This window comes from Leptinotarsa decemlineata, unplaced genomic scaffold (genome assembly GCF_025532065.1).
Source record: "Leptinotarsa decemlineata unplaced genomic scaffold, Ldec_3_MD MMD2_P_RNA_scaffold_7, whole genome shotgun sequence".
Taxonomy (NCBI): Eukaryota; Metazoa; Arthropoda; class Insecta; order Coleoptera; family Chrysomelidae; genus Leptinotarsa; species Leptinotarsa decemlineata.
In genome coordinates, this window is record NW_027412534.1 from 867,356 (window position 1) to 893,321 (window position 25,966).

A 25,966-nucleotide genomic window follows, 5' to 3' on the forward strand; every position below is an offset into this window, starting at 1 on the left:
CTGTGTTTTCAAATAGTTTATTTTGTGAAAAAGAAGGCTGAAAAGTTGCTCTTTTCTGAACTTTGAAGGGCTGTAACTTTGAAAATAAGGGAGAGCGCCGCTTTTTTCTTTCGGATTCGTAATCTACGCATCAAAATGCGTAAGTACACTCAAAAATTTTTTCAAAATCGCCGGGTGCCCTCAAAACGAATATTTTCCTTCGTCACTAAAGCAAATATTGTGGAGATAGGTAGGATGCCAAGTAATTTCCGCCATGTTTCCGCCATGATTTCACAGAATTCTGTTCATCGATCAGAGTCATCTTCAGTTAATTGGTGTACCATTTTAATTTTGTACCTATTCCTCTTCAAAAGTCTCTACACAGTAGAAGAAGACACATCACAAACACTCGCGCCGGAATAAGTAGACTGTTCAGGATTTACTACCATCTCATCAATTATTTGCACTTGTTATTCTTCCGGAATAAACGGATGACCTGGGGTCTTTTTGTTATGAACACTATCGGTATTTGTGAATTTGGATACAGGTTTTCTCCGGAAAACGTCCATTGAAAATCCTTTCGGTCTCGTGAAAGTTACGCGTCGCACCGTGAATAAAAATCGCTTCAATTTTTTTCTTCCAATGGATGAGAATTGAACATTTCAGAGATTGTTGACTTGGTACCTTTCTACTAGTGAAACCGAAAACTAAATGAGAATATTCTAGCTGAACAATAATGTTCATTGTCGTACTGATATTTTTTGACATTTTTATAAACAAAACATAACTCAACAAAACTCATCGGGTTGTTTGAATTGCCATATGGCAGATAAAAAGGAATAATTCTAGAAATATCGATATTAATATGTTTGTCTTCAGGAAATTATTGAATGTTCCGCCATTTTGTAGTAGGTGAAGATATTGACTTCATATTCTAGAGTTGTGACGTATTCTTCAGGAGCTTCAAAATGATGTATCACAAGACCCCCCCATTTAATTTTTCATCTGTCAATTTCACTTCAAAATGAAGTATTCATTTGACTGTTCAAAAACTAAAAGGCGGGGCATTAAAGAAATGCACTGTATAATAACGCAGTACATACACTCACGTCGTGTTTTTAGATTCTGTTGAAAACATTTATTATTTATTTAGGAAGTAATATTATTGAAATTCATCTGTGTTCTCAGTTCAAATGTGCTTGAAAGATGTGCTGTAAACATGTATATCTGCGGAAAATGTGCATTTGAAATGTGTGGAAGATTTGAAATGTGTGGAAGAGTATAAAGTTTGTTAGATTTTTGAGGTTGGTGCCAATAATAAATTCAAGGATAAGGTATAAAAACCAGGTGAATGTTGAAGTTTAAGACGAATATGATTGGCAATATTTTTCACTGAACACTGAAGGTTCAAATTCCATTGTTTGAATATATGAAGAAGGTTTTTGAAATCACCTGCATTATTCATTTTTGATGAAAGTAGGTGAAGAAAAGAAGATGAATGAATTGTTTGTCAAAAAAAATTATGTTATAGAATATGAGCTTCTGTATTACAAATTGTTCAGATAATTTCTTGAAAAATAAAACTGCCGACCTGTGTTTACTAATAAAGAAAAGAGATCGTAGAAGCTTCATACATTTCTCGTAGAGCAATCCTACAAGTAAGACGTATTCATTTATGAAAATTACATCGATTAGCCACAATAACATATCAAAAATTCAGATTTGACTGTATATTATCGCTCACTTCTGGGTATTCTGAATCAACTTTTTGATATAATAAAATATGGGAAGAATGTACAGCGTGAGTCAACAAGACTCCTTCGGTCCATTGCTATCAGAAAAAACAATTTTTCGAATTGCTCAATTTTTTCTCGCAGTCATATCGATGAATACTATGTTTTAAAATTATTTTCCCGTATACTGGGTGATTCTGCCGAGCGTTGCCAACCATAGTTATATTTTTTTCAAATATAACAATTTGATTTCATATATTTTGGGCTCTCTAAGGAATTTTTGTTTTCGAAATTCCATTGCGGCATCGCCAAGTTATTCCAGAAAAACCTATTTTGCAGGTAATAATTTTTCAACTCACCACCCGTCTACATGTCTACAGTAATGTCAACAGCTATTGAGTGGATTTTTTTCAGGAATAGTTAGTCAACATCACTATGATAATTTCGGGAATCTCAACTTTCGGGAACAATATATAGGGTGCTCCGTAAAACCGGTCACGTTTCATCCAATTTCAAACAGACATAATTCAACTTTTTCAAATAGAACACGGGGTATTTTTTCATTTGTTTTAAATGCTTTCACATTTTTCATCAGGAGAAACAGATATTTCATAAATTATACCCAGTTTTATCAATTGTTGTAACCACAAAAATTCACTTATTTACGTTCACGTACTCAAAATTTTTTCAATATGAACGATAATGCCTGAATTTTTTATCCAATAGAGGAGTCCAGAATATGTTCCAAATCGCGACCATTTTCTGTAACACATAATGTCAGTCTTTTTTTATACGAATTCTCTTCACGTTCCAGCATATCCTCTGGGATTCCCCTAAAAGTTATAGTGATTCTTCGTTTCATGTCTTTCACGTCAGGTAATCTGGGTAGCCACACCACAGGCCCACCCCCACCGATCCATTTTTGATAGAAATGATCGTTGAGGTATTCCCATACCTCAGTTTTGAAATGCGGTGGTGAACCGTCTTGTTATAGCCCCATTCTGAGGCTTGTTCCATATGGAACCCCGTCCAATAAATTCTAAAACTTGTAACGGGTTAAATTTGCGGTAAATATGTTCTCCTTGAAACTTTGAGTAAATAATAGCGTATTCTAATATCACGCTCCAATTATTAATTCGACCATATCATCTCACCCGGTAGGTATTCGAAGAAACCAATTCTTAGTATAGAAAATCGTATTTTCCAGCTAACTCATACGTGAGGATATATGATACCCTGATTTGTTAAAAACATTTCCTGATTTAGTTTGAACATGGTTTCGAATTTTTCTTTTGGACTAATCTACCTGGACTATGGTAATTAGTTGAAATAATGAATTTTCGATCTCGGATTGGCCAACGGGCTACTTAGGTGTCAGAGGGGCATGCGCGTTTATCACTGAACTTTTTCAAAATAGGGAGAATGCAATTCCTTCTCCTGGTCGAGGTCAAAATCCCTTGTTCTCGAAGATCGTAGCTGGCAGCCATTGAAGAAAATTTCAAAGGGCTGGTGGAATAAAAAGTTTGTGATATTTCCAGTGGGAGGATTATATTCCTGGGCCCGATATTAGTGGAAATTATGCCCTATATTGAACTTATGATATTGTTGGTTGTGGCATTCCACTCTCTTACTGAGGAATAGAAAATTCTCATAGTTCAGAATTCATTCTTGAAATTCCATCGAATTTTTGCCGAAACAATTCCAAATTAGAAAAAAGTACTTGTTCAGTGTTTTTTTGGGAGATCGAAGGAAAGCAAAGAGGGAAAATTTGTGTCAAACATGTCGGCAACCGTGTTGCGGAGGAGAAAAAAAAACCCTTCCAACTCAGAAGGTTTTTTTTTGTACGGAAATTCAACCCAGAGTTTTCAACGTTTTGGTAATCGAAGATCAATCCAGATAAAGGGTGATCGAATAGTTAGTCTCACCTTCATACAGAACGGTTCATGGTCATCAGCACGAAAGGAAAGAAGCTACTCGGGGACTTCGATATTATCATTAGTCCACTTACAATTCAAGAACATTTTGCTCACCTACAACCACCGTGAAAATTCACGCAAGTTATTGCTTCTTTCTGTTGATTTATTTTAGTGCTTTCGTTTTTTTATTGTAAGGCGGAAATTTAATGTTTTTTTTATGATTTTTGAAGTGCGCATACGCTTGAGCTCTCGCGACGCATTATAACTTATTGGCGACATTTGAATTTCTGCATCAAATTCGGGTTGATGTGTTATTTTGAACAGGTGGTGATACATACCCTTATTTTTTTGCTGAATTCATATTCATCTACCGATTGTTTCTAACCGTGGTACCTACTGTTTGGTGCTTATATGTTTATATATATACAGTGTCACCGATAAAGTCCGCATCAAATGGGAAACTTTTTTATTTATCGTTTTATGTGAAATTTGATTTTGGCAGTAGATTTTGCTTAAGAAATGATGTCGAATGGCGTCTACAAAATAGGTCACGTGATTTCCTTAACCTGTCAAAATTGACATTTAAAAAAAGAAACATCGAAAAATGACATTATTCTTCAAAATATCCAAAAATATCAAAGGATAAAAACATTTTCTTTTGTAATTTTATACCCACACACCAAGTTTCAAACCCATAAGTATTTTATATTTTCACTATTTTTCCGCACTCCTGCTTTTTCTACTTATCAAAATTTAAGCACACCTGTACTAAATCATTTATTTTAACTAAACTCGTCACCGAATTTCTTTTTTTGTAATATAATAATATTTTAAGAGCCTCTTTGATGTTAAAAACAAATTTTTAAAAATAAAAGTTGTCAAACTTGATGCAAAGTTCATCTAGTTTCAACGGGGCTTTCAAAACTATACAGTACTTGAGTTTTTTAATGAGCAAATGGCCTCACAATATGAATTAGAACAAAACGGAACATTAGGAAACATCATTTCGTGATTCTTGAAGCCCATTCAATAAAAGAAAAAAACTCATAGTATTTACATTTACCTACTCCGCTAACAACACTAATTTAAAAAAACTGGGTAGGCTGTGAAAAAATATGAAACTACATAATGTGTTTCAGAAAACGTCACTGTCACTGAATAAATTAATGCCCGTTAGTTCAATGTAATGTATGAAAATTAAAATAATATGTTATCTTTACAAGAAAAAATTGAAATTGTGCTAATTTGTGGTGAAAACACATTGCATCGACAAGTGGCTGATATTTTTAACGCAAGACATCCTGGTAGACATGTACAGCAATCCACTGTAAGTAGGATTTTAAAAAAATTTAAACTGACTGGTTCAGTTGGAAATACTTTTAAAAAACGTCATAATCCATCACGCAATAATGATGAGGTTCAGTTGGCTGTCTGCCTGGGTGTTATCGAACAGGGAAAATCAAGTATTACCAATATTGCAGATAGAACTGGCGTTAAAAGAGAAAGCGTAAGAGCAATTTTACATAAAAATAAATTCAAACCCTACAAACCCAAATTTATAAATACCTTAAAGGAAAGAGATTTCGATGTTCGACTAGATTTCTCTTTCTGGTACCAAGGAGAAGTAGAATTAAACAGAAAATTTCCTTACAAAATCCTATGAACCGACGAAGCTACCTTCACATCGAACGGCGTAGTCAGTTCCCAGAATTGTAGGTGGTGGGCTCAGGAAAATCCTCATTTTGTGATAGAATGTCGGGACCAATATTCATTTAAAACAAATGTGTGGTGCGGTGTTTTAAATAATCAGGTAATGGGACCATTCTTTTTTTAGACACAATTTAACTTCTCAGGATTATTTGCAATTTCTAAATACTGAGATCAGTGATATAGTGGACAATATGCCGGTTGAAATAAGACACAGTCTGTGGTATCAATGTGACGGGACTCCTATTCATAGTTCAAGACAAGTCAAAGAGAAACTATTAGAAATGTTTAGGGGCAAAGTTATTGGGCGAAATATGGAGCAAATATGGCCGCCTAGGTTGCCAGATTTAACCCCACTAGATTTTTTCTTGTGGGGTTACTTAAAACAAATCGTTTATAAACAAAGACCTTTTCGTGACGTGAATCACCTAGAAACTGTTATTAGAAACTCAATTTTAAACATAAACCCTGTGAGTATCAGCAACTCAATAAAAGATGTATCAAGAAGGACAATTATCTGCATAGAACGCGATGAAAGACATACAGAAATGTAGTGTATTCAATGTCGTGAGTCTTTTTTTCGTGTTTTTTTGCTATTAGGTATAGGTACATGTTTATTTTCAGTTCCTTTTAATTAAGATTAAATTCCACTGTATTTTTTGTTAAAAAAACAATAAACACTCTAAGATATTGTTTCCTAATGTTCCGTTTTGTTCTAATTCATATTGTGAGGCCATTTGCTCATTAAAAAACTCAAGTACTGTATAGTTTGGAAAGCCCCGTTGAAACTAGATGAACTTTGCATCAAGTTTGACAACTTTTATTTTTCAAAATTTGTTTTTAACATCAAAGAGGCTCTTAAAATATTATTATATTACAAAAAAAGAAATTCGGTGACGAGTTTAGTTAAAATAAATGATTTAGTACAGGTGTGCTTGAATTTTGATAAGTAGAAAAAGCAGGAGTGTGGAAAAATAGTGAAAATATGAAATACTTATGATGGGTTTGAAACTTGGTGTGTGGGTATAAAATTACAAAAGAAAATGTTTTTATCCTCTGATATTTTTGGATATTTTGAAGAATAATGTCATTTTTCGATGTTTTTTTTTTAAATGTCAATTTTGACAGGTTAAGGAAATCACGTGACCTATTTTGTAGACGCCATTTGACATCAATTCTCAAGCAAAATCTACTGCCAAAATAAAATTTCACATAAAACGATAAATAAAAAAGTTTCCCATTTGATGCGGACTTTATCGGTGACACTGTATATACAATATATATATATATATATATATATATATATATATATATATATATATATATATATATATATATATATATATCTCCCCCCCTCGTATCTTTGGAACGGGTATACTTATAATAATGAAATTTGGAGGGTGGAAATAAACGGATGTAGGCTTCTTTTAAATGGGACCCTATGGCAAGTGACAGCTCGTTTGAAAGGTATTGAAAATACCTATTCAGTCATACCAATTTTGTTTGGGTTTCGGCTGATTTTGATTTTGACTAGCACTGTATATATATATATATATATATATATATATATATATATATATATATATATATATATATATATATATATATATATAATAAATAAATATATATATAATATATATATATATATATATATATATATATATATATATATACATATATATATATATATATATATATATATATATATATATATAATAAATAAATAAATAAATAATATATATATAAATATATATAAATTCAACACGTTTTTCTAAATCTCTTCCTCTTAACTCTTGCATCAATTGCATGTGGTAAGGATAAAATTTGCTTGCTCGTATCATTCGAGACACGCTGGTTTGAGAAAATCCTAATTCCCTGCTCAGGTCTCGGGTACTCACACGGGGATTTTCAACAAGGTGAAGAGCAATTTGAAATGTATTCTCTTCATTCGTTACAGGCCAGACACGTTCGAACTTCTCGTGATTGACAACAGTTCTTTGAAATCTCGTTTTTAGAGCCTGAAATGCCCATCCATCTGGTTGTCTTCTTTCAGAAAACTTCTCTTTGTAAATCATAGATGAAAGAAGGCAGTTTACGTGACTTCCCTCCGAAGCATAGACCATTAACACCATATCTTCCAATACATAATTCATAATGAAAATGATTCATTTCACACGCGAAAGAAACTTCAACATATGGCGTTATTGAAAACAAATTTGAGTAAGTGAACGTGAGAAAATACATTCTGTGGTTACAATAATTACTAAAACTTGGTATAATTTGTAAAATATCAGTTTTTCGTATAGAATACTTTCGTTAAAAAATGTAGTGAAATGTTGAAATATTGTATACAAATGAAAAAATACAGAGTGTTCCTTCTGAAGAAGTTGAATTATGTTTGAATTGAAGGGGTTATATTTTTAGGAGTGATTGATTTTTGGGAAAGAAAGTTTTTGGCTTTCTACTACCCCATCTTAATACAGGAAAATGTGGGAATCTTCCAAAGAAAGGAAGAAAGTAATGTGTAGATCATGCAAAGAAGCAACTTTCAGACATAAACTGAAAGAAAGTCCTCCTGAAACAGCTACTTTCATATAAACATAGAATTACACGAAAGAAAAAATTCTTTCGAAACAAATACTTCTATTAGAACACTGAATTATACAGATGATACTTTAATAATATTAAAAAATCTGAATTATACAGGTATACAGGTTTAATTATTCAATTGGAAAGTATTACATTTCGGATTTTGTGAAAAAAACAGTTCGGAGAAGTACTATGCTATTTATTAGGAAAATAAACATATAAAAATTGAAAGAAACAATTATTACAACAACTGTTCAAAGTGACGACCCCCAACAGTAATATAAGCTTCTGCTCTCATCATTAAAGAATTCCGTACCCGTTGAAAAATGCCCGGAGTGTTTCTTATCGATTCGCAGCAAGCTATGATGCGATCCCTCAACATTTCCTCGTTTTCAATGGGGCTAGCATAAATTAGTGATTTTAGGTGTCCCCAAAAGAAAAAATTGACGGGATTGAGATCCGGTGACCTCAGCGGCCAATGCTCAGTGCCTCTTCTTTCTATCCATCGTTGGGGATATGCTACGTCTGAAAAATGTCTTGCTTCCACACCAAAATGAGCAGGAGCTCCATCGTGCATAAACCAAGAGTGATTTCGGATATCAATGGGAACATCTTCCATAAGTTGGGGAAGCTCGTGTCCCAAAAAATGTAGGTAAGCATTTCCATTCAAACGCAAGGGGAGAAAATAGGGCCCAATTGAATAATCCCCAATTATGCCTACCCATACATTAAAAGAAAATCTGTCTTGGAAATGAGTTTGCGTTATCGCATGTGGGTTATTTTCCACCCAGAATTCGTTTAGTCGGGCATAGTACCAAAAAATCACTTTATGAACTCCGAACTGTGAATTTGTCAATTAATAGTTAAAAATGTGACAGCGAACTTCTATTTTTAGAAACAAACTTTCATAGCCTACTCGATTTAATTAACTTGATTTGCAAGCGAAGAGTGACAAAAATTATTGAAATCAAATTTGGCTATAAAGTAATATGCATCGATATAGAAAATTGTAAATATCTCGAAAACGATCACCTCCAGCGTTGTTGAGGAAGTGTACCTTTTTTACTTGGAAAAGGTGTGGGAATTAGATTTTTTCATAAAAAGTACCAAAAGTTCACTGTCAAAAAAGTTAGGGCAATTTGAAAAAAATTATGAGAGCGTACGCAGCGCCCTCTAGATGTTACATGAAATTTAATACAAAACTATGATTTCCCACGTCAAAAAAACCCCGAATACCGAATTTCATGCGAATAACTTATTTTTTGCAAGAGTAATTTTCAAAATGCGAACAGAAAAATTCAATTTCAACACCCCGTATCTCCGAAACGAAGCATGTTCGGACACAAGTTCATATAGACTTTTTTTTTATTGAAATTGTCGCAGGAATACCCCACTTGAATACAGTCGCAATGGAAATTCTAAAACTAAAATTCCTTACAGAGCTAAAAAATGTGGAATCGAATGACGTATACATATACTTCTATTTGAAAAAATATAACTCTGGTTAGCCACGCTCGACTTAATCACCAAGTATGCGAGGATTTTTTTAAAGTACCTATTTATCGTATTTATCGATATGACTGAAAAATTGTTTCCTCTGACAGCAATGGACCGAGGGAATCTTCTTGACTCACACTGTATATCTTCATTGTCAATCCAATATGAGATTAAATATTTATTAAAATGCACAGTGTAGTAGTCTATATATTTTACAAAGGACTATGCAACAGGAACGCATCGATCATTCAGTATCTACTTATTTTCCATTTGTTGTTACTCACAAGCCTATGGACAAATGCATATTCTAATGAGAAGCAGGTCGAAGTCTTAATTAACTTCGCTGGTTGGTATTATGAAAGGGGATGAAAAAAAAATCAATGCATTTCTATCTAAAGTTGGAAATGTACATGACTAGCCCATTCAATGTGGTATCGTGATGTAGAGTGTCTATATTCAAAAATGATACTTCATGAAAATCCATTGAGACGAATCCATAAAACACACTTCAATGAGAATTTCCACTTGAAAGTTCACATATAGTTATCTTGCAGACCGGCAAATTTGTGAACACACTGTGGGATAGAGCGCAGGATGGGCTCAAATTAATAGAAACATGGTGTAAGAAACACTCACTGTCGATCAATCCCAAGAAGACTGAGATGGTCCTTTTCACCAGGAAAAGAAGTTTAACGGGCTTAAAACCTCCCAAAACCTTCAAAAGCAAACTAAACTTCTCTGAAGAGGTGAAATACCTTGGTACTATCCTCGACAAGAAGCTAACATGGAACTCTCATCTACAGAGTAGAGCAAAAAGAGCATACGTGGCTTATGAGCAATGTCGGAGGACAGTGGGACGCGCATGGGGTCTTTCACCCCGTGTGGTCATCTGGATCTACACTGCAATAATAATAATTTATTCACATACAAGTTACACAGTTATACAAAGTTAGTATGCAAATAATGCGTTTCAAATAAATTAAGATAACTCACAAAAGGTAAACCTTTAGCGTGAGATGCTTAACTATAAGCTATACATTTTTAGACATATACCCAAATAACACATGATCACAAGAAAAATAATGCATTTCCAAGTCTGATTCAAACTTATGTATCTGAGTGAAACGTCTTGAGAAAAAAAAAACATCAACACATTGATGTATTTGAAGGCGGGGGATTCGGAGAACCCATAACTTGGTTTTTCGTTTGAAAACTCTTAAGTTATGTATATTTCTCAGGGTTTTTGGTAATTCATTATAAAGTTTTGGACCTAAGTAAAAAAAACTTCTTTGTAGTATGTTTTTTGATGGTCTTGCTACTTGCGACATGTTCGATTTTTGCCGTGTTAGGTATGGATGATTGATGGCTTGTAGGCTTGCTTTGTATTTATGTTGGCGGGCTACAATGCTCACAAAATATAATTGTCGTATATCCAAGATTTTCGATTCATCAAAAAGTAGTTCGGTAGGGAAAGTATACGGTTTTCTGAAAATGACTTTGAGAATCATTTTCTGCATTTTTTCCAGATTTATAAGAAACGTTTTATTGGCTGCACCCCAAGCAATGACTCCATAATTGAGGTGGCTCTCGATCAGCGCGTAGTATAATATTTTCATTTGACTTGTGGTGAGTATATTCGAATAGTGTTTCATCCTGTATAGAATACTCCTCAATTTCTTGACTACATAATTTACATGTACGTTCCATTTCAAGTTACAATCAAGGTAAATTCCTAAGTATTTATGACTGTCTGCCCTTTTAATTCTCACAACTGCATTAGGTTGATTGATCTGTATGGTGTCAAACTAGGTAAGTTTTTGGAGTAAGAAATGAAGGGAATGAAGTATGTTTTATCCTTATTTACTGTCAGTAGTTGCCCGTCAAACCATTCAAGGATAATTCCGAAGTCTCGTTCTACTAAAATTTTCATATCATTCCAAGTTTTGGCTTTATAGAATACTGCGGTGTCATCAGCGAAGCTCATCACATTTCCTTCTAAATTCAATTTGAATAGGTCGTTCAAATATATATTGAAGAGTATAGAACCAAGGACGGTGCCTTGTGGAACACCAAATTCAAGGACTCGGGTAAAACTTATGCAGTCGTTGATTTGGGTACATTGTTCTCGGTTACTCAGGTAACTCTTGAATAACTGAAACGCAGTACCTCTAAAACCTATACTTTCCAAAGTATTTAGAAGCAATTCATGGCAGACAGTATCGAATGCCTTTTTAAGATCCACCAGGATGCATAGAGCAGGTTGTTTATTGTCTACAGCTTCAATTATTTCAGTTGTTAATAGGTTAATAGCGTCTTCTGTCGATCTGTTCTCCCGAAACCCGAACTGCTTATCCGACATCAATTCATATTTTTTAACAAATGTTGTGATTCTGTGTTTCAAAAGTTTTTTATAGATTTTTGCTAGATTTGAGATTAGTGATATTGGTCTATAATTTGAGACTTTTCGTTTTAATCCTGTTTTGAAAAGAGGCTTTACAATTGCCGATTTGAATGATTTTGGAAAAATACCAGTCTTCAGTGAGAGGTTCATGATGTGCGTCAATGGTTTGTATATATGATTAGCTATAAGTTGTAAAGTTTCGGCCGTTATCCCATCTTTCCCAGGTGCTTTATTTTTTTTCAAACTTCTGATTGTTTTCAATATCTCCTCTTCAGTAATTTCTTCTAAGTAAAATGAATTAAATCGACATGTTTGAGGTTTGTTAGATGAGAAGCTGGCTTTACTATTTTTTCTGATAGTTCTCTTCCGATGTTTGTAAAGTATTCGTTGAATCTATTGGCGATATCTAATTTATTCCTTAAAATTTGTCCATTTTCTGTCTCAATTTCAAGAATTTCATTTTGATGTTTATTTTTATTCGACATGTCATTCAAACATAGCCAAAGATTTGAAGAGTTATGATAATAAGAACTATGTTAACGTATGGAGCCATTACATGGGGACCGAAAGTTCTACAAGCAACGGCCATCCAAAAATTATATTGAATACAGCGACTGACTTGTTTAAACATCACAGGAGCCATGAGAACAACACCAACCGCGGCAATGGAATTAATCACGGGTCTGACCCCTCTGGATCTGTACGTTAAGGAGGTTGCGTTAATGGCCATGGTATGATTGCGCACGGCTGGTGTAAACCTCGAAGTAGGAATGGGTCAATTGAGGCTGGGCCTATGGCGGGAAGCGCTCACTGCGCAACCTCTGCTGCAGGCATCAAGTGATGCAATTGAACCCAGGTTTGTATTTAATAAACCATACAAAATACAAACTAAGCAGAACACAGAGTCAGATGCTACAAAGGCAATATGGATTTATACAGACGGCTCAAAAACCAAAGAAGGCTCAGGATGTGGAGTGTACTCCAGGTCACTAAGCCTAAGAATTAAATGGGGAATGGGAAGAAATACCAGCGTGGTCCAAACAGAACTGGCTGGTATCTCAATCGCTACAAAAGAAATAACCAGGAAAGGAATTTCTGGCAAAAACATAACAATTTGCACTGATAGCAGACAAGCACTATTAGCCTTGAACAGACAGCGTGTTACCTCAGGGCTAGTACTAGAGTGCCACCAAGATTTAGCCAAAGCCTCGGTAGATAATAAAATTATCCTGAGGTGGGTAAAAGGGCACGACAAGAGTAAAGGTAATCGCATTGCCAACTCTTTAGCCAAGGAAGCGGCTGGACTAAGAATTTTAGGACCCAGTGGCACCCACGACCTGATGACACCCATGCTCAATCCTTAAAGAGATGGTATGAAATCAAAGGATGTAATCTTGCGAGGATCACCTTGGGCGACCCTGGAAGCTGGCGCCGAAGAAATATCTGGCGATGACCAGGAAAAATCTACGCCTTACAGTAGGAGATCTGACTGGCCACTGTCAGCTAAGGAAACTCCTACATAATATGGGGCTAGTGGACACACCTCTATACAGGATGTGTGAACAGGAAGATGAGACTGTCAGGCATGTCCTGTGCGAGTGCCCGGAGTTATCGCCAATAAGAGAGTGTGTGTTCGGCGAGTCTTGGCCTACACCTGCGGATATAAAGGAGATGTATCCCAGCGACCTGTCCACCTTCCTGGAAAGGACAGGATGGACGATGACCTAGGAGGAAAACTCTTCGGGAGGATGTACAATGGGTCACATGTGGCCTGAGTGCGTGGGCTTACACTCACCCTCCCTAGTCTACAGATACAGACAGAGAAGTGATTGTTGAGTTCTTCTTTGCAATTATGCCTGGCAATAGAATTACAGTGTTCCATAGAGTGACAAAAGTGACTTTGCATGATGAGGGTCTGCCGAATAATCAAATCGCGGATAAACTAAGGATTCCCCGCACTTCAGTTATTCGAATAGTGCATTTGTAACAGGAAACTAACAGCGTTTACTGCGTCCTAGGGACACTAATGCAAGAGAAGATCGGTATATAGTAGAATATGTACATCGGAATCGAACCATAACATTCTCAGCAGTTCGAACTCATTTAAGAAGAACGTTTGGTCGATTAATTTTCAGTACCACAATACGGCGGAGACTTGCTAAAGCCAATAATCAGTCTAGGCTGCCCTTAAGAGTACACAGGCTACTTCCCAAATACAAACCCGCTCGTCTACAGTGGGCACAGAAACACAGAGACTGTTTTTCAGCTCAGTGGCGAAATGTCCTTTTTTCAGACGAAACCAGATTTGGTTTAGTTAGTGATAGTCGGCGACACAGAGTTATGAGGCCATGACGACGAGAAAGACTATCTGTCGCTTGAAAAGTCATTCCATACCAAGGAGGACCAGTAATGTTTTGGGGAGGCATGATGCATGGCCGTCGTACTCATTTCAGATAGTATGACAGGGGATAGATATGTTCTAAACATTATTGAACCATTATTAAACACCCCGAAATAAAATGAGAGCCAATTTCATTTTCTTGGATAACAATGCTAGGCTCCATCGCACGAGAAGACTACAAAAGGCACTAGAAATTGAGAACATTTAAAGATTACCGTGGCCAGCAAATTCACCAGACATAATTTCCATTGAGCACGTGTGTGATTTCCTTAAACGAGCAATCTCAAACAGAAATAATCCTCCTAGCACCCTCCCGGAACTCACACTCGCGGCCCAAGAAGAATGGAACAACATCCCAATGGATACCATTAACGCCCTTATCGTTGCCTTGCACAGGCGAGTTAACACCTCACTACAGAACAGGGGATGACACACCGAATACTAATGCATTTTTGATTTAGCTCCAAAATGGTTTTCTTCTACATTTCAGATTCTGGTAATCATTTCATTATGCACTATTTTTCGTTTGTATTTTTTTTTCTTGGTCAGTTAAAATTGAATTCAGCCAATATGCGTTGGTTATATAACCAAATTAAATGTAATTTGTAATACACTTCTTGACTTATGATAATAGTGTCTCATTTAGACATAAGGGGGTTCATCAAGGAACAGCCTATCAAGGACTAGCTTCAGAAGTGTATACGTCCTGAGTTGATATCTCCGATGACTGGATATTACAGATGCGTAACGCGTATCTATGTTGCCTCATCAGATAGTTTTGTGTACCTGAATTAGGTGAATTGTCAATAATATTCGTCGCCCCATTTCTACCTTCCGTCATGCTGTTTGCAAGAATAGGGTTCCATATTCGGTTGAGGTTAACAGCTTCTTCTATGCTTTTGAAATTCTCCGTGTGTTTGTGGATCTCTATTGCCTCCCGTACCAGTCGGTTATGGTATCCCTGGTTGGAGGCACTGACTTTAATGTTTTCAAACACAGCCTACTTGTCCGTTTGGCCTAGTCTGCAGTTTCTTTCATGCTCCTTTAGCCTTGTTTTTTATAGTTTCTATGTATACATTTCCACAAATGCACACGGTATGCGTTATACCTCTGCTGCTGATAGTGGGTTGTTTGTCTTTAGCCGACAGGAGGCTCTGTTGTATCTTCTTAGTGGATTTGAAAACCGTTTTTATGTTTTGTTTCCCTAAAAGTTTTCCAATTATGTCTTTGACCCTACCTTCAAATGTTTGGGATTATTACTCAATGATCAGATATATTTGATCATTTTTCTTCATTGGATTCATTTTGCAACAAGGAAATTGGTAATTAGGACATATGTTAGAAGTAGGTGAAATGATAGCTCTGGCGAAAATTGTTATTCATTATTCTCCAGTTTTTTGAGTTGTTTCTAGAAAGGTATATAGTTTAGGTAACAAAGTTATCATATAGAAATTTATCACGTAGTGATATTCATAATGATTCAAATCACTATGAAAGCACGACACAGAATTTGTACAAATATTATTGTAACGCCTGAAGATGCTATCGTTTAGCAAAACATCTGTCGCGGTTTTGTAAACTTTCAAGTGAAAATCTTACATTTGAGTGTGTTTTTCAAAAACGTTTCTATATCCAGCTTGTAAACTTACTTCCAGGGTTCGTAACAAAAATGATGCGTATAATTTTTCAAACAAAAATAATGCATTCAAAACGTAATAATGAGATGAGGTCATCCAATTTTCGTGAACGTGAGATGACTACTTTGAACAAATTTTTGTAGGCTATGGAGTTTTATCGCGACACCAAATCGTTATTTTAACATCTCAATACGTGTTTTGATCACCAAGTCATCATCTTCACGAGAACGATTGAACTCTTGAAGATGATCACTAGCTGATCGAAACACGTGTCGAGGTGTTGAAATAACGCTTTGGTGTTGGGATAAAACTCCAGTAATATTCATTAGTTTAGTCGAAGTAAACGATATTGTGCACATTCAAAGTTGGCGGCACTCTCAAAGGCCAAAAAAACCAATACATGGGAATGAACCGGCTGTCCTACAGTCCACATGGACTGTAGAATTGGCGGTTCATTATAAATAATTTTTAATAACCGAGTTTTATGATTGGCTGAAGGGTCATAAAATTGAATTTGACGTCATGTTACGGTGACAAATAGAAATTGGGGAATGCCTGGAATGTGTCGTCGTGTCATTAATGTTCAGTTGAGAAACTGATCGCGATTTTAGTGTTGAAATTCTATATTGGTGCAGTTATACATACTCAAAATTTCCATTATCTGTTTGATATGTGGCGTCCTTGGACAAGTACTAATGGTAATAAGGAGTGTGATAACAACGCAGACTTTCTCCAATGTAGTAATTCCAGTTGCGATGGTAAACAATGCAAAATAAATAAGATTCGAATACATTTGAATATTGATACATAGATAGTAGGTTTCAACGTATATAAGATTCTACATCTCACGTTTAGTTTCGAGTGACACAAACTATTACAAGCAACATCAGATTTGACCGAAATTCCTTTCTCAACTGTACGTAAAATAGTCATAAATAAACCTTATGAACGCAAGACGCGATGTGATATAGGATTACCAAAACCTTCAAACGTTCATCTAATAAAATCATTGAAAAAAACAATATACGACTGTTACAAAAGCAATGAGATTCCTATAACTGTAATCATAAAGAAGAAATTGAATACTTCCGGCCATAACGTGAGCTGCTGTGACAAAACTCTTCTTAATTGGATAAAGAAACTAGGATTAAGATTCAAAATAATAAACGGACTTCAAGCAGTTATGGAAAGCAGGAGAATAGTGGAATTGCGTAACAACTAACTATAGACAAGAACACCAGCAAATTTTCTATTTGGACGAAACTTGGTATGCCACTCACGACTCAGTTACGAAAGTTACGAAAGGGTGGACTGATGGTTCGAGAAGGTGTACGCCTTACATGCCTGGAAACAAAGCGACTGATCATTGTGCATTGCTAAGGAAGTAAAGGATATGTTTCAAATTCTTCAAAATTATGTGGAAAATAACTTGAGGACTGCAATGTTGGCTATCATAAGAACATGAAAACTAATATTTTCGAGAAATGGTTAGAAAACACATTGATTGATTTCTGGAAAATTGAAACAAAGTATCAGACGTAAAAATAATTTTTCAACATTAGATAAGAAGATAATAGAGCTAATTGAAGAAGAAGTATCTAATATTACCGAAGAAGACTGGCAGAAAAGGATTAAAAATGTAATTTTGGTTGGAAAAGACTATATGGAGAATGGACACTTCTATATTAATGTTGGAAATAAATTAATTATTGATTGAAATGACGTCATTGATAGTGAAACAGAGAATATGGAAGAGGAATCATCAGAAGCTTTCGAAGAAAGTTATTGAAGTGTTTTTGAAATGATCGATATAGAGTGTATATATACAGTGTGACCCATTTTTAATGGAAACACCTTCCTAAAATTTGAAGTTGTTAACCGATTTCAATATTATTTTTTTGATATCAAGTACTAGAAGAGACAAAATTTGAAATTTTCATTGAAGTTTCAGGGCATACTACGATATTTTTTCTTAGTCGAAAATCGGGATTTTTTATTAGCGATTTTTTTATTGAAAAAATCACTACGCCACTGGATTCAGAGTGCCTCTAAATAGATGTGACCAAAATTTCATGAAAAAATATTCTTTATCAACAAAGTTGTGATAACTCCAAAATTCGAAAATTCACACAGCTAACAGTTACAAAAAACACCTTATATCAACAGATATAGCCATGAGATTTCAACGATTTCAACAATAAAGTGCCGCCAGATGAAAAAAAAAACAAATAGCGTAAATATTTTTAATGAAAATAATGGAATTACATTCAAGTTTTCACGCAAATTAACTGAAACTAAGACCTAATATTTCAATTTAAATCTTAGTTGCCATGGAAATGATATTACAGTTTGAAACTTGTGAAAGATGTAAGTGTACTATTGTCAACAATATTCACCTTACAGTTCTTCGAATTATTTTGTCTCATGGCTGCAAGATTGAGTGTAAGAGAGAACATTGAAATTGTACGCCTTTCGGGAGATGACGTTAGAAGTGATAGAGAGGTTTGTAGAGTATTTAATGAGAGACATCCAGATCGTCCTCGTATTAGCTGCGGTACGGTAAATAAAATATTTAATGAAATTGGTGCAATCCTAATGTCATTATGAGGAATGCCACTATAGATTTGAATATTCCACGAGAAACTATTCGGAGATGTCTCAAGGCGAAGAATATTAAACCTTTCAAGCCAAAATTGTTACACACACTTCAAGAAGGCGACGAAGCAAGACGCCTGGAATATTGTTCATGGGCCCAAGGGGAATATTTAAAAAATAGAAATTTACTAAAAAATATTTTATATACCGACGAAGCCACTTTCACTACAAATGGAGTAGTGTCATCACAAAATTGTCGCTATTGGGCAGCGGATAATCCTAACTGGGTAATAAACTGTAAAAGCCATTATTCCCAAAAAATCAACGTCTGGTGTGGGATATTGAACGAACGAATTATTGATCCTTTTTTTTGAGGAAAACATTAACGCGCAGAGGTTTCTGGAATTTTTAAACACAGAGTTTTGGGATGCTATTCACGAGCTGCCAATCGATGAACGATCAAATTTACTCATCCAGTTAGATGGGTGTTTAGTTCATTATGCCAGAGCTGTGGGGCAATGGCTTAACGAACATTTTCCAAACCGATAGATAGGCCGTGATAGTCCGTTTATAGAGTGGCCATCCAGATCTCCAGACCTCACAGTTTTGGACTTTTTTCTCTGGGGACTTCTCATACAACAGGTTTACAAAAACCGCTCAAGAGATAGAAATGAACTTTGTGCAAGAATTCGACAGGTATGTGCAGATATTAGCCCTCAAGAACTAAGGAACGTAATCGGAAACATTCGTAATCGCTACGACACATGTGTCGAAATACGTGGTGGATTAGTAGAGGCTACTAGAATATGAGTTAGAATTAATTGTTGCAACATTTCAATAATTGATTACGTTTATTAAATTTTTTTGCTTCATTGTTAGTTGAATTGTGTGAATGTAATTCCGTTATTTTCATTAAAAATATTTATTTGTTTTTTTTTTCGGCACCTTATTGTTGAAATCATAAAAAAAAAATGAGTTGTCATAACTTTGTTACTGATGAATATTTTTTCATGAAATTTTGGTCGCAACTATTTAGAGGCACTCTGAATCCAGTGGCGTAGTGATTTTTTTCAATGAAGGGGGGCTTTTGGAAGGTAGGTTGCACTATATCGTTTACTTGAACTATACACCAAAGGTTCCAAACAGTTCATCATTTGTAGGCTATATTTTTCACCATCCGACTACTTATTATTTTTTATGAATGAATAGTACAGCCGAGTTTGGAGTGAGATTAAATTGTTTTATTACTATGAATACTAACAAATTATCCCACTTTGCCATTCCTACGATGGCAGTACCCAAACTGATTCCATGTCCATTTCGAAACAGATTCGATCCAATTAATGTCATAATATGCATTCAATTTCAAACATTTTAAAATGTCAACCAAATTTTCCTTCGACATTTCTGCTGTAAATCACCTGAATTTTCATTAAAGATTGAGATGCTACCACATCCCACGATACCACCAGAATAGACAACTACTGATCGAAAATGCAAATCAAAATTAATACAAGCACTCACAGAGGGCTGTTCAGTTGCCAATATGTCAGATCCTCTGTGACCCAAGGGTTGGATGGCTGAGTCGGCGTTATCAAAGGGTCGTATTCCATGTAAATTTCCACATGTTGCACCATACTTTCCAAAGCTTGTGAAACTTTCATCCTGGTTTTCGCCAAACTATTTCTCAGCAGTTCCACCTGAAACAAAGTTTTTCAGATTTTTTATATTTAACCTTCATTCAGTTGGGTGGCACCAACATAGTTTGAACGTTTTGAATTCCTTTCAATTTGTTTTCTGGGGCACTAATGATAAAATTAATTCTTTAATATACTCTTAAGGAAAACATAAACAGGTTTTTGTTCCAACGTTTGGTTGAGATTTGATTTTATTATAGAGATAAGCCCGGTGCCATATTAGTCTAGTTTGCAAGATGAAAATGGCGAAAAATAGAGATAATGGTCGAAAATATACGTGCGATAGTTCGTTCGATCGGGGGTAATATCTGAAAAAAAGTGGGCTGGAATCGTATTTTAGAACATAAAAAATTGCAAAATTATATACAAATTAGGATATGAAATGAAGCTATTCAGTGAATATTTCAAAATCTATGAAGAATAAAGTGACAAAACAAAAGATCCTCGAAGAGGAGGAAATTTCTGAGAATAGCTCACCTCCCGAAACTCTATTTCTATCATTTATAATTTTAAAGCAATGCCGAAAATGGACATCCGCGGATGAATTTGGAAATAAAGACGCGGCACCCAAAGCGAGTATGTCACAAAACATATTTTTCAACTTTTTTTATGAACAAAACATAAGGACTACAAGAAAATCCTTAAGGCGCTCTGTGTGAAAGTAAAGATTCACATTGGATTTGAATCACTGGAGATTGAATCCATTTGGAATCCATTTGAACTCCACATGAAAGAGTTCTTGAAGAGTGAAGTTCGAGGTGTAAAGAGCTGAACCTCAAGACAATGAGCAAGCAACCACAGTCCGTCGCATATTTCTGATATGTACTGCTCTTGGTGGAATCAAATGTGCCAAGTCACTTGAACACCTCCTCTGAAAGTATCTATAGGAGAGTGACAAATATTCAACCTTTCTTCGAAGATAGCACGTGATGTTCGCGTCTCCAATTCCAGCGACATTAATAATCTTTATTCAATTTTCCACAATAGAAAGAAGTGTCTTACAAAAAAATGAAGTGAATAAAGCCGATGAGCGATAAGTGCTATTGCACTTGTTTCGCCATACAGTACCTAAAAATGCGGATAACAATAACATACATAATATACAAGTACCAAAAAATAGAAAAAATGGACAAATAAATACATAGTATATAAAATAATAATAATCAGAGTAATTATAAAGTTCCTCCTTATTTATGTAAGTAACAATAATAAATAACTATTGGGAAATACATTTTTTGGCTTTCTACTACTCCATCTTGATACAAAAAAAGGATGAGGGAATCTTCCAAAGAAAGGAAGGAAGTAATCAATTTGAAAATAAGTAACTCTATACATGGATGTGTAGATCATGCAAAGGAGTAACTTTCAGACACAAACTGAAAGAAAGTCCTCCTGAAACAGCTACTTTCATATAAACATTGAATTATACGATAGAAAAAAAATATTTCGAAACTAATACTTCTATATGAACACTGAATTATACAGAAGATACTTTTCTCTACTCAGTTTGTATTTCAAACATTCGTTGTGGAATAAAAATCAGATATCATTCACATGAGTTCCACTTTAAATGAATGGTAACAAATTGCACTTACATGAAACACTGTCATCCTCACTGGTATACACCGATGTTTCGCCTTAAGACACTTGCCCCAAGACTCTTCAGTATCAAATTGGATAACATTATAGAAAATACACACACTTCATTCATGAATTACGATTTTTAATGTCACGGAATAAGCTAGATCTGCTTATGTCATCGATGACATCGTAATGACATTCACTCACCTATTTGATTTAATCCTAGCCAAGAGGAATCTTATTTGAATTGAAGTGATTATATTTTTAGGAGTGGTTAATTTTTGGGAAAGAAAGTTTTTGGCTTTTTACTACTCCATCTTGATACAAAAAAAGGGATGAGGGAATCTTCCAAAGAAAGGAAGGAAGTAATCAATTTGAGAATAAGTAACTCTATACATGAATGTGTAGATCATGAAAAGAAGTAACTTTCAGACACAAACTGAAAGAAAGTCCTCCTGAAACAGCTACTTTCATATAAACATTGAATTTCCCAAAAATTAATCACTCCTAAAAATATAACCCTTTCAATTCAAATAAGTAAATCTTTTCAATAGTGATACAAAAGTGTTATCTTACGAAACATATGGATGAAGCTAATGAGCGGTATATGTTGTTGCACTCGTTTCGCATCAAAATGTGATAATGTTATAAACGGAATGCGAATGATATGATAGTTACGCAGAAAGAATAAACAATGTAAAAGTAAAAACATTGTTCATAAAGTAGTATTCATGAGGATGATAATAAAGCTCTCATTTATGTGAGCAGTATACAACAACATACTAGGGTTAGAAGACCGAGGTACTTTACCCGCGCTTGCCAGTCAATCTCCCTTCCAGAGATTCTCACTTTTCTGGCCGGAGAAGATTTCAGTCTTTCCATGGTTATTGCCTGAGTCTTCCAATCAAGGTACCAGCGCTCGAGGTCGTCCAATGCACGTTGCATATAGACGACGCCGAGCTCCCGACCCATGGAAGATGAGAGGAGAGCCGTGTCATCGGCGTACAGAGATATCTACACACGCTCGGGCCTTGGAAGGTCACTGGTGTAAAGTGAGTACAACGTCGGATAGAGCACGGCCCCCTGTGGCACTCCAGTAAGGATCTCTCTGTTATCAGACAGAGATCCCTCTAATGGCCTGCTTGACTTGGTTGGCCATCCTATTTGCTGCAATTTTATCCCCTGGAAAAAGGGTTCGCTGATAGAGCCTTCTCAGGCGATTACTCTCTCGTATTAAGACTTTGATACGAGGGGGAAACTCATTATAGCTCCTCAGCGGACACTCCTCCCTGGAGGTGGCCGTTCGAAACGCATAATTCACGGAAAGCTCGAAACGCTCGACTGCCGCGTCGAGTTCGTCAGAAGAGTCGAGTACCTCAGGAAAGGCGCGCATCTCTCCGAGTTGGGCTGTGAAGACATCCCAGTCCGTCTTAGATTTTGTGCAATAATCAGGGGAAGGAAGATCATCGCCTAATACCAGGACTACTGGGTTATGATCAGAATCCAGTTTCGACAAAACGTAAATTTCGCTAGTCAGAGAGACATTTCTGAGAAGCGCAATGTCTAGTACGTCAGGCCTAGTCTGCCCGCGATAGTACGTAGGCTCATCTAGTCCCAGCACTAGACATTCATGTCTGTCAACGTGCGCATGGAGCCCCTGGCCGTTTCAATTAGTGGCTCTGCTCCATGGTCTGTGCTTGGCGTTAAAGTCACCAGCAGCAATTGTCGGAGTGTTGCTTCCCATCAGCAGTTCATCCAGTGATTCAGGGAGTAATCGATTGTTCGGGGGATTGTAGACCGAGATTATTCCGTGACAACCCCTACTCAGTCGAATTTCGACACCTACAGCCTCAGTTCCGTGTAAACGGGCACTGTCAATGCCGTATTAGACACATTGAAGGGATCTTTTGACAAAAATGCCAACTCCACCTCCAGCACGTCCAACACATTCTCTGTGAAAGAATCTGTAATTTGGAATGACAATAGATTCGTTCCTCAGATGCGTCTCCTGCACTAGAGCCACATCGATGTTATATTCAGTTAAGAAGTTCTCAAAGTCAAGCTTTTTAGAACGAATGCCATTAGCATTCCAAAAAACTATATTCAGAGATCTATGCAACGTTGGTTGTCTAGACATTGACTCTGTAACACGGGGAATTGCACGAACAACTTTTTCATCTGATCCAATGCGGAACAGATGTCTGAAACCCCCTGCGTCTGAGGAGAGGGCCCAGGTTGAGAAAGGGTGGACTTTGCAGAACTGCTGGCACCCTTGAATGCAGCCTTAGCAAAGCTGATCCTTTCCTGGACGCGTCCAGACCCTGCAGGTATTTTTAAAGGGGTTGGCTTCCTGGCGGAAGTGGCGGTGTGGGCCCCCTTGCAATTGTTACATTTCGAGGGGTCAGTCCTAACTTTTTGCAGGCACTGGTTAGATGCCTGCCGGCGCACTTCACGCAGATGGGGACTGCTAAGCAGTTGCGTTGTCAGTGGCCGAAGCGTTGGTTGTTAGGTATAGACCCAGACAACTAGCATATTCTCCATCACGGTCAGGAATTCTAGTTATCTCATTTATAATTTGAGTAAGTCCGCTGCTTATTGCAAAAGCCTTAGATTCGTGGCCTTGTTCGTCGTTGATATTTGAAAATTTGAGCAATTCGATATTGTGGACATTGAATTCACCGAATATGGAAATTCCGGCACTGGAATAGTGCCCCTATATTGTGAATCGCTAGGTGGTCGATAAACGCAGCATATGAATTTGGTGATCTTCTGTGATATTATTTTGAACCACATAACATCAAAGTTTCGGGGTTCCAGCATTTCCTCTCGTTGACAGGAGAGATCGCTTCTGACAAAAAAAGATATTCCAAAGTTACGTCTGAATCGGGAGTGGAAAGCATAGCTGGGATATAGAAAATTGACGGGGTTTGTTGAAGCACACTATTGAATACAGGAAAAAGTCTCTCACAGATCGATACCTACATAATGAATCCAACCATTATTCAATACAGAAACGAACCGTCATCAACACCATAGTGAACAGAGCTTTGAGAATATGTGAAGAAAGGTACGTCGACGAAGAAATAAAACACCTAACAACTGTTTGTTTGAAGGTGGTTGACAATGTTTCATGGTGTATTTCATCAGTTTGGATTTCCATTGTCTAATTTAATATGAATCGATTTGAAATCCCTGAAAGAACGTGTAAAAAAAATTAAAAAGATTAACTGCTGTGGTAAAATCTATATCGGTCGGACGAAAAGAAGCATTGGTACCCGCCTGGTCGAACACAAGCGAAGTTGCCGATTGGGAGAGACCAAGAAGTCTGCAGTCGCCGAACATGCATTATGGGAACACAAGATACTTTTCGAAAATATCGAGAGGCTATCAACATCGAATCATTATCCAACAAAAATGTATAGAAATACACAAATACCAAGAAAACTTCAAAAGAAAGGAAGACATAACATATCTATCGAAGATCCGGCACATAACATTGAAAATAATAATAAAAAAACTTTTAAAACAAGCTTCTATTTGAGTGCCCTAGAAAGATCAAAATAAAATTTTAAATCACATTAACCACATTCATTTATGACTTTACAGAATTGAAATTATAATAAAAGCTTGTCGCGATAATTTCAATTTGTAATTGAAATTTTGTAATTAGGTAGTCACCTACTAAATTTGTAAGCAATTCATAATGTTTGTAATTGAATAAAAGTGCCGCGAATGCTTAAAATGTGTAACTTCAACCTTGAATAACTTTTTTGTACACATAGAATTGATCGAGTTTGAAATTTAAAATTTTCCTCAAATTTCATCTGACTGAATATGTAGAGATTTCTTCTAGGCATCGCGACAAGCTTTTATTATAATTTCAATTCTGAAAAGTCATAAATGTATGTGGTTAATGTGATTTATAATTTCATTTGATCTTTTTAGGGCACTTAGATAAAAGCTTGTTTTAAAAGTTTATCATTATTTTATTTTTTATTTTTCAGTTTCAATTGATAATTATCGATCAATACGAAAGCCATCTATAAAACGGAGAGTCCTTCAACAGAAAAATTTGAGGAACGGATAAAACTTTTATTAGGATAAACTATATTCTATAGAACTAAGTAGGTACTTACTCCTCCGGCATACCTTATAGAAGAATTACCTTGTTATATTTCTTAGTCTATATATTTCATTGATGGCGTCATTATTACATGGCCAAGTCCCAGTTAA

The 25,966-nt window shown here is 35.8% G+C and overlaps 1 protein-coding gene across 2 annotated transcripts in view; it reads right to left on the minus strand.

The window, feature by feature from the left end:
- The window catches only part of LOC111513515 (regulator of G-protein signaling 7), a 162,339-nt gene that overhangs the window by 102,651 nt on the left and 33,722 nt on the right, over positions 1–25,966 (minus strand). For both annotated transcript variants that reach the window (XR_012464235.1, XM_074170165.1), the window contains exon 8: positions 19,980–20,155. Coding sequence is in view for 1 of the 2 variants with exons in the window: in XM_074170165.1 (XP_074026266.1) it covers positions 19,980–20,155 (176 nt within the window). In the remaining variant the exon portion in view is untranslated. The remainder of the gene's footprint in view (positions 1–19,979; positions 20,156–25,966) is intronic.